The 12,525-nt window shown below is 51.9% G+C and overlaps 1 protein-coding gene across 2 annotated transcripts in view; it reads right to left on the minus strand.

The window, feature by feature from the left end:
* Nucleotides 1-284: 284 nt before the first annotated feature.
* Nucleotides 285-12,525, minus strand: part of SAFB (scaffold attachment factor B) — a 35,627-nt gene continuing 23,386 nt past the window's right edge. The window contains exons 10-21 of one of the 2 annotated variants that reach the window (XM_059059883.2): nt 10,744-10,893; nt 10,584-10,666; nt 10,130-10,269; nt 9,886-9,974; nt 8,201-8,307; nt 6,017-6,304; nt 4,731-4,868; nt 4,288-4,330; nt 1,619-1,737; nt 1,203-1,309; nt 757-823; nt 285-587 (exon numbers count right to left, since the gene is read on the minus strand). In XM_059059883.2, the coding sequence (XP_058915866.2) occupies nt 470-587; nt 757-823; nt 1,203-1,309; nt 1,619-1,737; nt 4,288-4,330; nt 4,731-4,868; nt 6,017-6,304; nt 8,201-8,307; nt 9,886-9,974; nt 10,130-10,269; nt 10,584-10,666; nt 10,744-10,893 (1,449 nt within the window). In that variant the 3' untranslated portion in view covers nt 285-469. The remainder of the gene's footprint in view (nt 588-756; nt 824-1,202; nt 1,310-1,618; nt 1,738-4,287; nt 4,331-4,730; nt 4,869-6,016; nt 6,305-8,200; nt 8,308-9,885; nt 9,975-10,129; nt 10,270-10,583; nt 10,667-10,743; nt 10,894-12,525) is intronic. The other variant, XM_059059884.2, reaches the window with a different exon arrangement.

The following is a 12,525-nucleotide window of genomic DNA, read 5'->3' on the forward strand; positions in this document are numbered from 1 at the left end:
TGTCACCCATGGAGGCAAAATGGGGGCGATTGCAACAAACATCTGAGGTATGTCACAAGGCCCCCGAGGACGGACAGACGGCTGAGACACACGACCCAGATGGTCCTATAAACTCCGGGCCCGGGCTCACGCAGGCTGGAAGGTATGTGCTGCTGGCAAAGTGCTTCTAGAAAACCCAACAGTCCCCGAAAGCTGCCCCTTTCCATCCTCCTTCCCCGAAGGAAGAGCACTTATAATTTCATTTTACTTAAAGACGTGAAAATAAAAAGACACGGCGCTTTAAATAAAGGGTATGTGAACAGAAACACATTTATTACAAAAAACCAAAGAAAAAACAAAAAACAAATTCACATTGTATTGAGCTACAATATGGCAGCAGATAAAAAAAAAATTATTGTACACAGTTTAAGGGAACTCTTAACAGAACATATTCTTGTTGCCACGTGACATAACACAGAAGCCCAAGCACTTAGTAGCGGCGAGTGAAGCGGGCGTCGTTGGGTCGGCTCCCCCGGTTCTGGCCCCCGAAGCCGCCGCGAGGGATCACGTGGCCCCGAGAGGCCCCCCCGGGGGCAAAGCTGCCGCGCCTGAAACAAAGGCAAATTCTTTTTATTTTTCACTCAGTGGGCTCTGCCCTGTGCCCGTGCTCTCTGGGGCCTCCTTCCTTTTAGCAGCAGTGACACCCGCCCAAGCACACAGCACCTACGCCAAGACGAGCCCACAAGCAAAGACGAGACCGGTGACAATGCGCCTTACCCCGACATGCCTCCCCGGTTCATCATGTGACCTGGCCCGGAGTGACCAGACATACTTCTCTCACCTCCTGGAAAACAAGGAACACTTTTCACACAGCGCCTCCAGGCACAGGACATGGAGTTCAGAGGACACAGGGCTCAGACAACTCTAGTCCCTTTCTTGAGCCACAGGTCCGTGGAGGCTGTGTGAGGACACGGACTGCACACACCCACTCTCCTTGCTAAGTCACGGTGAAGGGGAGCTACAGCACCCGGGGCACCCCTCCCGTGCCAGACCTCACCCACTCACCCACCCAGGCGGTAAGGAGCAAGGCCACACGCTAGGGAGAGCAGAGAAAGCTGCCCCCGCCCTCAAGAGCAGTGCCCGGCGAACAGCAGGGGCAAGCCCGGCTGCCTGGGTGCTTGTCCACCGAGACAGATGCGCCTCGGCCAAGTGCCAGTCCTCACCTTGCCACCTCCTATGGTCCCTGTCCATCATGCCTCCATCAGCAGCGCCCTGCCACGCACGGTCATCCTCCATTCTTCGGCTGTGGTCCCCCCACTCACGCCTGCCCCTTGGAGAAAGACATCTCTGATTTGGATTGCCCCCACCTCTGCCCTCCAGGAGAGCCACGGCACTGGGCTTGGGAGGGTGCGTTGAGCACTTTGTGACCCCAGCCCTTTGAGCAACGGGGGCTGAGGGGGAACGGAAGTGGCACTCGATGCGACGCTGCTCAGAGAGCTCAGAGGCAGCCTGGGCCGTGGCGAGTGCGCTGGGCCCGCACTCAGCTTATGCCCCAGACCAGGGGTCCTCGGCCGGACACACCAATCCTGCCAGCTGGGTGAGAGGCCCCGGCGGGCACCATGGGACGTGAGACACAAACCTGGGGGGAGGAGGCAGCCCCCGGCCCTCGCTCATCCTCTTGTCAGAGCTGTATCCGCCCCACCCATCACGGGAATCCCGTCCGTGGCGCTCTGGTCCTCCGTGGCGTTCGGGGTAATGCTGGACGTTAAAGGGTCAAAACGAAAGGCGGCCTCAGTACAACCCTGCATCCCAGGGCCTTTGGAGCAAGAAGTTAATAATGACAAGGACAATAACTCAGACAGGAGCCCCTGCAGGCCTGAGAGTGCCGGCAGGCGTTCTGTACAGTGTCTGGGGCCACACAGGACCTTTCAGCTGGCACAACACAGCCGCACCCCCGAAGTCTGCTCAAGGCCTGGGGAGGAGCAGTGCTCATGGAGCCCAAGACCAAATTAGGTTCTCCCTAATCAGAAGGCAGAGATTCAGGCACCAACGGACTGAAGCGTGCTGGGGCTGAGCGACTGCCCCACACCAGGAATGGACCACGCTGTGCCAGGTGCCTGTGCTCAGAATATAATCAGGGAGCCACCAGAGCAGAAGAGCCACCAGGGATCCTTTGACATGATTCACTGCGGGGCCCGGCATCCTGTCCTGCTTTGTCCAGACAAGACTCCTTGGCAGCCCCGCGGCTCACTCAGTGGCACGGCCACGTGAACTGCTTGGCCGGCACAGACCCCAGGAGGATGAAAGAGGACACCTCATACTCTAGCCCCTTGCCCTTCACCCCGAGCCCGTCCCTGCCGGCTGCAAGAAGGCCCAGGCTGACTTTCACGGAGCTGGCGAGGTGGCTCTGGCTCCACAGCCCTGTTCTCTTGTTGTTCCACAAACCCCATCTGTGCCTTTGGGGTTTTGCCCCAGGACTATGGTCTAACTGAGAAGGAAGGAGAAAGGCGTCCTGGTAACAAAGCCCCTTGGGGTCCCGCCCCAGCGGCCCTGTCCCCGTCTGCACCCACGGGAATCTCCTGGGCCAGGGCAGGTACACGGTGGCTCCACATGGGAGCCCTGACTTCGTGGCCCGTGGCGCGCTGGGCAGCACCGCTGCCTGCTCCCCCTGGCAGCTCGTTCCCAAATGTGTGCCCACACCACCCTAAACACAACAAAAGGGGGTCAATCTTACAAGATGGACAAAACAGAACATCGTTCCTTAAAGGGGCAAAATCACAAGCCAATGTGTCCAGGAAAGTCAGTGCTGGCAAATGTAACAAGGGCTCTCAAACGGGATTCCGGAAGTAGTTCTATGAACAACCTCAAGGTGCACTGAGTTTAAAAAAATTATAGCTCATGCTTTACACAGCTTCATTTAATTTTGGACAAATATTTAAGAATGACCTTTTATCAATAACCTCTGAAGACTAATCGGACAGAGAAACATTTAAAGGATGGAAGTTCATCTCAGCAAGACCTAGTTCTTTAAAGCCCATTCCCATCTCTCCCTGGTGTTTTAAAATTTAACCAACATTCTCCTAACAACTCACCCACCCACGGACCAGTTCAACAAGGCCCTGAGGCCTGTGCTGGTTTTCCCTCTCTGTGTCAGATGTCACCATTTGCCGTTCGGGGCAGCAGTTGTGTCTTACTATTGATTATGGACATGAGAACACAAACACTCCTTTCGGTCAGGAGAGCACTATCTAATCAGATGAGAATAGCTATCCATGATCAAGGGCAACACGGCAGGACTGGGCAAACACTTGCCACAGACAAGTCAGTCAGCTCATTTAACCCCCCACTCCACCCCACCCTCCCTCCCCTCTTTTCACAGCTGGAGAAACAGGCTCAGCAGAAGTGGTGGCACTGCGATGTGACCCTGGTCCTGATTCCGGAGCCTGGACATTTAATCACTGTGCTCAACGTCTCCACCAAAGGAAACCCATGACACTAGGGGTACGTTTAGCTGCACGGGAGATTTATGCCTGGGAGCAGAGAAACAGGAATCCCTTGAGGGTCATGGAATTGCTCCCGAGGCGGCAGCGAATTCCACAGATGCAGTCAAGGAGCTTAGCCATTGCCAGCCGTGTTCTCAGGCATGGAGGGAGGATAGGAGTGAACGTCGGTGCTGCAGTCAGGGAGAAGGACTGACCCACGGGGCAGCGATTCTGCCAGAACGATGCCCTGACCACAACTTTCCCTCATCCCTCTGATTCTCCAAGGAAACCCACTAAAAAGTCAAGGCTCTTTGGGGAAGTTCTCAATCTAAATGTAAGATAGGAAAAAAGGAGAAAACTGAGCTTGTTTTCTAATGTGTTCATCCTGCAAAGAGAAAACGCGTGGGCCTGACTCAGTTGCTTCCCGAGGCTCAGCGGGGGCGGGCTGACCCTGTGACCGCTGACACTCCAGGTGCACTCGGGCTCCATGACACGAGGCATCGCGCAGCGCTGTGGGTCACAAGGCACTTCCCAACAGAGCCTGCCAGTCTCATGCAAGGCTCTCCAGCACTTCGGTACTGGTGTAGTCACTAAGGTGTATAGAACCTTAGGGTCAAAGCCAAACAAGGCTTCAGAATACTTGTTTGAATTTTGGGCCAGCACAAAGCACAAGCTATTCACACGGCCATCCCACAAAACGTTGCAGGTACCGCACTCCCTTACTCGTTCTTCCTCTAACTCAGGTGGAGGAGGAAGAAGGCAAGCAAAGGGAAGAGAACCAACTGTACAGGGAAAACTGTGGCTACAATCACAAATTCTGACTTACCTGTCCTTCTCTTTCTCCCATGATTGACCTTGAACCTTCTCTCCTGAAAAAAGCAATTTAAATAAAAGCATAAGGAGAAAGATAGGTCGGTTAAGTCTCCTAATGGAAAACATTTCCACCTGAACCCAGGTAATTCACACACACTCTGCTGGTTCAAGTGGGCTGGCTACCTAGAAGCCTAGACCCTAGGAGGGCCACTCAAGCTCTTTGTCATTAAGAATGAACCAGGAGAGGGACTTCCCTGGCGGTCCAGTGGTTAAGACTTTGCCTTCCAATGAAGGGGCCTAGGGTTTGATCCTTGGTTGGGGAGCTAAGAAAGATCCCATGGCTCGGGGCCGAAAAACATAAAACAGAAGCAACATTGTAACAAATTCAATAAAGATTTAAAAAATGGTCATAACAACAACAACAAAAAAGAATGAACCAGGAGGTCAGTGGCTGACCTGTCGACTGAGTGGTCAGGGTAGCGGCCCCGGTCCCTGTGGTCAAAGTCGTGGAAGCGGTCCTGGCGGTTGAAGTCAGAATGGTAACGCTCATCCAGGGCAGCCCGCTTAGCTTCCGGCCAGTAAGCATCATCTCGCCTAGGAGAGGAAGCAAGAAAGAGGACGTGCATTTCTCCCTCCAAAGAGATCACCTTTGTGGAAGCTGGTAAACTTGACCCTCCCACTGCCCCTATCACTTCACAGAACGAGAAGGAACTTTATCATTAGAGCCCACATGAGCTGAGAGCGCCTGGAGGGGTGACATGGGATGTGACTGAAGGGCTCCATTCTCTCTTACCCACATGCCCCTTGTCCCCCACAGAAAAGCTCAGGTCTCCCTACAGGAGGGGAGCAGTGAAGTGGGTGTCAGCAGATCCCCTCTGGGAACCTCTCACAGCCATGAGGTTCGGCCAGTCTACCAGGACAATTAGTTCACTGCTGTCCTTCTATCCCGATGCAGACTTGACCCAGCAGACACCAGGTGGGGAGGACTTTCAGCAGCACTTGAAATGTACTGGTTCAAAAACATTTCTGACCATAACAGACTCTCCTCTCAGAATCTTGTAAAATGCATAAAAAGTCCTAAGACACCTTAAAAACCCTTTACAGAAGTCTCAATGTTATATTACACAGGGACCTCTCTAACCCATGCCACTAGAAAGAAGATTAAAAGAAAGGAACAAACACACACCACCAGGCAGTCTCCCCAAGACACCACGCATGTGGAAAAGCTCTGATAGGATCAATGCTAGAATTATCACCCCAGACTCCTGACAGCAAGATCTGAAACAGACCTTTCACTGGTGGTTAGCGTTTTAGTATTCGTATGACACATCAGCATGTCTGGGGAATTAAAACCAATCTCATTAACAGAATGAACCAACACAAATTACTGCAATGATTACAAAACCCGGAAGGTGCCCAGGAGGTGCTGCCCGCGTGCCCAGCCCCATGTGTTATGTGCTGCTCTGGGTGTCTGAACTCCTTCCTGGGGAAGGGGGCGGTAGTCTGTGTTGGGACCTGAACCTAATGATTTAATAAGCACCACTTTATCCAACCATTTCTCCACCGATCTCAAACTATCTCAGGTTCCCAGGTGAAGTACAGAATACCAAATTTGACTGTAACAAGTACTTGTGCTTCTTTTTAAGTAAAAATCGTGTGTTAACAGGACTCTGGGGACCACGGCACAATTCTAAACGCCAGGGGCCACCTCAGGGGCGGTGGCTAGGAGTGGCGTGGCTTACCGCCCGTCGTCGTAGGGCCTCCGCACGGCGGGCCGCCGCTCCTGCTCGTAGCGCAGCTCCTGTTGGCGCCGCAGCTCCTCGCGTTCGTGGTGGATGCGCTCCTGCTCGCGCCTGCGCTCGTGCTCCACACGCATGCGCTCGCGCTCCAGCCGCTCCCGCTCCAGCCGCTCCCGCTCCAGGCGATGTCTGTGGAAAGCCAGCCTCTCGCGGGCGATGAGCAGCCGCTTGCGCTCCTCCCGCTCCAGCTGCGCCTGCATGCACTGCTCTCGCTCACTGCGCTCGCGCACCCTGGAGGCAAAGAGCAGAGGCTGCAAGGGCCCAGGAGCCGCAGCAGCGCCCAGTACCGAGGGCCTCTCCCAGCAGGGGGAGCTACTGGATGGAGCCACGGCTCCGCCCCGGAGTGGGATGGGGGGCCTAGAGCTGCAGATACATTTAGCAACAAGCAAGGGCCAGCGGCCGCTGGGTGGTGGACGCAGCAAGCTGTGCAGGACCCTGACAAGGCTGAGGGCACTGACAGCCCTGCTTTTTTTTTGCAGGTGATATTGATGGTGCCCAGCGCGCTTCTCTACAGTCTCCGTGTACAGCTGCCAGGTTGTCTCCTGTCCATCCCCTGCTCTGTGTTTAGACACATAATCATACTAGCAGAAATGTCTAATCTTGCCTTACTTTGTGTCTGCGTCTTAGAAAAAAATGGCTGCAGCTTCCTTGCTTTCAGGCACCATGTCCTGGACCTTGTGCGTCCTCACCTCTACAGATGTACGCCATGCTTTTGGGAAGGAGCCCAAGGAGTAAGAGGCCACAGTTTACATGACCACTCGCAGACATGGGCCTTCTGGTTGTTCCCAGCCTCAGGGAAATGGCCACCCCGCCCCATTTTCTTAGCAGAGGTTCCTCTCGGTCAAGTTGTGGGGAAGTGGCATTGCTGGGTCTGGAACACCAGGATTCAGAAGCCCTTGCTACCTCAGGACCGCTCTCCAGGCTGCTGTGCCCCCGGGACAGGTCACTCCCACCACTACAAGCATCCGCCTCCCCCCACTGTAATTCAGATCAAATTAACAGATGGAAAACCAGTCTCACTGCTGTCTTCACCTGCATGTCCCTGATGCCTGGTGACGCCGAACGACGTTTCATGTATCATGACCATATGTACACAGCCCCTCCTGTCCACCTTCTATCAGGTTATTTTTCATCTATTTCAAAACACCTTTACTACCATCTGTCACACATCTTTGCACTTTCTCTTTGGTCTTTCATTGTACAGAAATTTTAATTTAGTTTACCCCTCCTTTATGAATTTTCAGTCCTTTCAAAAGCTCAAACTCATAAATATATTTACTTTTGCATTACACAGATAACTAATTTTTATGTTTACGTTCAGCCAGCAGTTTATGTTGACAATTTGTAGTGATGTGAGCCAGAGATCCAAAGGACTGTCCGAAGGCACAGCCAAGTGACCTGAAGCCATTCTGGGGCGAGCCAGTCCTTTTCTCACTAGTGGGAAATGTCACTTTTATCATGTTAAGTTCCCACACGCACAGGGGTCAGTTCTACTCACTTGCTAATTACTTCACCGAAACTGCACTTTTTCTTTGCCCACTGCCTTTCCAATTTTCAGCAGAAAGTTCTGTATGGCGTACTACAGAAAACAGTGCTCCTGCCCCCTTTCTCAGTCTCATTCTGCTAGCCTTTTTACTAATGCTTCTTATTTTTTAAACTACAGTTTAAATTTTTTTCTTGATAGGAAACATTAACTGTCACTCCATGTGATCGACAACATTTCTGTTTAGTTTTCTAAAATTATGAGGACCTTGTCTTGGCCTTATTTAAGGATGAGGACCTCTCAGCTCTCTCACTGGGTCTGTCCCACTGTTTTTCCCAATTCACAGCTTCTGGAGCAAACTTGCTATGTTCTGTTAACTAGCACTACTGTCCCAGGAAAGAATTCCATCTCCCTGCCATTGCTACCTCCCAGAATCTTCAAAATATCTGCCTGAGAAAAACAGTTTGAAAAAAGTCACAGAAGAAAGCCAGTGCACAGGAAGTCTGTGAACCAAAAGCCAAAGGAGCAGAGGTTTAAAGCAATATTCCACCCACAGGGAACTTGGAAAATAGCCTCCCAGGACAGAGTTATCACCAGTCAACGGCAACACCCAAACCAGCACACATTGCTGGATTCTGACTCACCTGCGGGACTCTGAGTCTCGTGACTTCCTCGACTCTTTGACTTTATCAAAGGACACAACAGACCGCTTCTCCCTGCTGGCCGATTTGCGATCCTGGCTCTTGGAAACCTGGTTCACCAGGAAACATTGAAAAGTTAAGGTAGAAACAACAACAGGAAGAATCAGGTGTGCCCAAGTCCAAGCACCCAAGATCAGAAGTGAAGACTAACGTTTAACGAAACAATCAGATAACAAAGCCTTCTCTCCTAAGAAACTTCATGTTTGCTTATCGTAATTCAGAGTCACAGACTGTCATTACCATTTAATGCTAAAATATGACTCACTGAGTACTTTCACTAGTCAAAGTGGAAACGAGTATCTTACCAGAAACTTTTTGTAAGATAAAAAAGTATTTTTTTTCACTTTGTCTTTTGCATCCCAAACACATTCTTTAATATTAAACATGCAGTGATGCCCAACAGAGGCTGCTTCTGGTATGTTTGAGGATTCCTTACTTGTACCGACTGCATTATTTTTTGAGATCTACCCGCCTCAGCCCTCAAATTCACACTTCCAATTTGCCATTCTACATCATTTATTATAAAGTAAGGGGAAAACGCTCTAACACAGTAAAATATTTGCACAAACACAGGCAGACTGAAATGCCATAATAGAAATGTCAGCTTGCAACTGGTCCACAACATTCAAAAGCTTAAACGGTTTATCTTCTGGGCAACACAGGTTAACATGGCAGGCCTGAGGCTGGTGTTAGAGAACCTGGCATTCATTCAGAGTGTCCCTAGTCAAGAGTTAACTGGCAAAGGTGGTTCACTGTGCCCAGACCATGCAAACGATGGTTTCGGCTAAAAACCTGCTCTCCTTTGGCACTTGCCTGGAGAGGGGCCTACGTGACTAGCCCCAGTAAAAACCCTGGGAGCTGAGGCTCCAACGGGCCTCCCTGGGCAGAAGTGTCCCCCTCAAGTGGCTGCACTGTCACTGTTGCGGGAGCCATCACGGGAGGGAGAACACAAAGGAGCCGGCAGGGTCCCCTCCAGGCTACCCCCACCTGTCTTTCCCCGCCTGCCCGGCTGTGTATCCTCTCTGTATCGCTGAAGCCCATCTTGACTGTGACTACAACTGTGTGCCGAGTCCAGGGGGCCCCCAGTGGATCTCAGAATGTGCGTAGCTTTGGGGACCTGGACCCACATCCATCGAAGTTGTAAGCCTGTCAAAAGTTGAACGTATGAGTATCAACAGCTACCCATGACCCCAGTGGCAGGCAGAGTGAAGCGGTAAGAACCTAAGACTGGCACTTTGTGGATTCCGTGTTCTGTGGAGCATCTGCAAGGAGTCATCAAGTACGGACTGGCTGTAAAGGCGGGCAAGAAGGCTGGCTGGGTCACACGGGGGTTTAGGAACGCATGATGGAGAGCTGCTGAAACTTCCAGGACTACTGTACCCAGATTCAGGCAAACAAAGCCAACCACTCCCATAATTGAATTTGAAAATTAGTTATAAAAACCCCAAAAGCAACAATTCTTGTCATACAAACTATGAAGCAAAGCTTTTAAACTTTCCCATTTTTAAAGTTTAAAAAACCCTACATTTTGAAAAGGCTGACAACTTTTCTCAAGCTCAAGAATCCCCTAAAACACACATAGGAATGTCAGAGAAAATAAATACCCTAGGTGGGAAAGGAACACTCACTCTGTCTTTGGATCCTGATGTTTTGACGCTGATAACAGGTACACCTTTAGATTTATCCATCACCACAGTCCGCTCAGTTCCTCGACTTCCTACAGGAAGAAAGGAGCAAGGTAAGAAGCGGCACCTCCAAGTGAGGAACACCACTCAACGCCACAGAAAACAAATGTAGGTTGTGTTGCCAACTAACCACACCAGCTGGGAACAGAACGCAAGGTGAAATCTCCCGTACCCATCGCTCAGCTACCTGACTTTGTGGTTCGAGATCGTTCTGAAGGGCCAGGTTTCTGATCATCCTGATCTTTGCTCTTTTCTCCACTTCCATCTTCACCCTTTTTAGCATCATCTTTTCTGTCGGGCTTCTCTTCTCTCTTAAGGTTTGCAGATCTAAAAATAACACCCCAGACACAAGTGGGTGAGAAGAGATATTGAGGGAAAAAAGCCAGCGGCGATGACAGGACTCTTGCGATGAGCACCAAGTGACGAGGAGGCGCCTCTAAGGCACCAACGGGATGGAGAACAAGGAGCCTGGAGAGGGACTGGAGTCATCTCCCAGGACTGGTGGTGAAACCATCCTCAACGAACGCAAAAAAGTAAAGGGGGCGAGGGCCTCACAGCCTTCCCCATCCGTGGAAAACGTGAAGGACGTGAAATGAAGAAAAGGGTCACCTTGGCCACAATCCCCTCGGGAAGAGTAATACCTGTCAGCATTGCTCGACTTCTCTTTTTTCCCCTCCCCTTCTCTTTTGTCAGAAGTTTTCTTCCCAGCAGGTTCATTTTTTGCCTGAAAAAGAGAATCAGGTGGAAGTATTACCTTATTTCCTAACATGGTCACATCCCGGGAAGAAAACAGCCCCTTACTTTTTCCACTGAGATCATCTTCCCGTGGAGCTCTGTTTTGTGCAGGTGGTTAATGCATTTTGTGGCCTCTTCTGCTGTGGACATTGTAACAAAGCCGTAGCAGCGAGCTCCAGGACTCCGGGCGTTGGTCACAACCTTGGCGCCCACCACCTTGAAGGAAAGCACACAAATGTGGCTTGGACACGAAGCCCCCCCCAGACCCCAACACTGTGGTTCACGCCGCTCCCCCGCACGCCCCCCCACCAGAGACACTGAGACAGGTGGACGACAAGCAGCAGGTAGAGGCTGGGGAGGGTAATGCTACTGTCTGGCTGCTCCTACTCCATCCTGCTTATTCCTCTAGAGCACCAGGATGACAGCGTGGAGGAGAGAGAAAGCGAAGCAGAAGGCAGAGTCCTGCCAGCATGCCGTTAACACTATGTAAAATTTGTGAAGAAATGTTTCTGAATATGCAGTCATCTACGTGGCCAGTGAAGTAGAAAGACACATCTATAGAAGAAGAGCGACAAGACAGGTTTATAAAGAGCTCTCTGTAATGCAGAGCCCATCCTACTACTAACAAAACAAAATTCAAGATGTTTCAGGCACTACAGATACATCCTTATATGCTATTTAACTCTCCCAACCACCTCAGTAAGCTGAAGTTAGGGACACCCTTTTATGGCAGAAGGCACCATGGTTCAGGAGAGGTCCCACCGGAACCAGTGGCCTTGGCCGGTATTCATCCTCATTGTGCCACATGGAGTCTTACCCCCAAAGGAAGGTTTCAGAGTGGTCTGGTCCCCTATTTGAGCCAGCAATGAACCCAAGACACTGCAGACTCCAGGCTGATACTCCCCTGCTGAGAGCAGCCATCTGCTTTGAGGGCCAGAGCAGAATCAAGAAAAGCGTCCCATCTTGTATTACTGAGGCCCAGGGAGTCGTGAGTTATTATGAGAAATATGTCAAGTTTAGTTTTCCTTGTTAGTTCCTGAACGTCAACAACCAAGGTAAATGACGTTGGTTTTCTCTGTTACTGTTGCTGAACCCTTACTACGAACACGAGCCTGTGCTAAATCTCACTTGGCCAAGGCTGACTGAGAGACAAGGAGGCACAGGTGCAGCAGTTTATCTGGAGGTGAGTCCAGGAAGCACGGGGAGGAAGGGGGAGAGGGAGGGGGAGAAAGAGGAGGGACTAAAGGCAACACGCGGGGGGGGGGGGGGGGGGGGGGGGGCTGGAGGGGGGGGCTGCAGTTGGCACCCAGGCGGGGAGGTGGCCCATGTGGGCGTCACGGCCACCCTTGCCGGGCTGAGGACGGAGGGAAACAGGCAGGGGTGGCAGAGAAGAGGGGGCCAGAGCTACCCAGCTGGGGGTGAAAGCAGGTGGGCAGAGGCAGGGCACCAGCAGCTCTGCTCCAGTTACACATGCCATCGCAAGGAGGCAGCAACATTTTTAAAAATAATTAATTAATTTATTTATTTCGGTACGCGGGCCTCTCACCGTCGAGGCATCTCCCGTTGCGGAGCACAGGCTCCAGACACGCAGGCTCAACGGCCACGGCTCACGGGCCCAGCCACTCTGCGGCACGTGGGATCTTCCCGGACTGGGGCATGAACCCGTGTCCCCTGCATCGGCAGGCAGACTCCCAACCACTGTGCCACCAGGGAAGCCCGAGGCAGCGACTTTGAGGGCCCCCAGGTGACGAGATGAGGTTCACACGGGAGAGGCGACATGCCCCGGCCACAAAACTCTGAGCGGCAGAGCTGGGGCCCACAACTGCCCACACTGGCCTGGCTCCACAG

This window comes from Kogia breviceps, chromosome 4 (genome assembly GCF_026419965.1).
Source record: "Kogia breviceps isolate mKogBre1 chromosome 4, mKogBre1 haplotype 1, whole genome shotgun sequence".
Classification (NCBI taxonomy): domain Eukaryota; kingdom Metazoa; phylum Chordata; class Mammalia; order Artiodactyla; family Physeteridae; genus Kogia; species Kogia breviceps.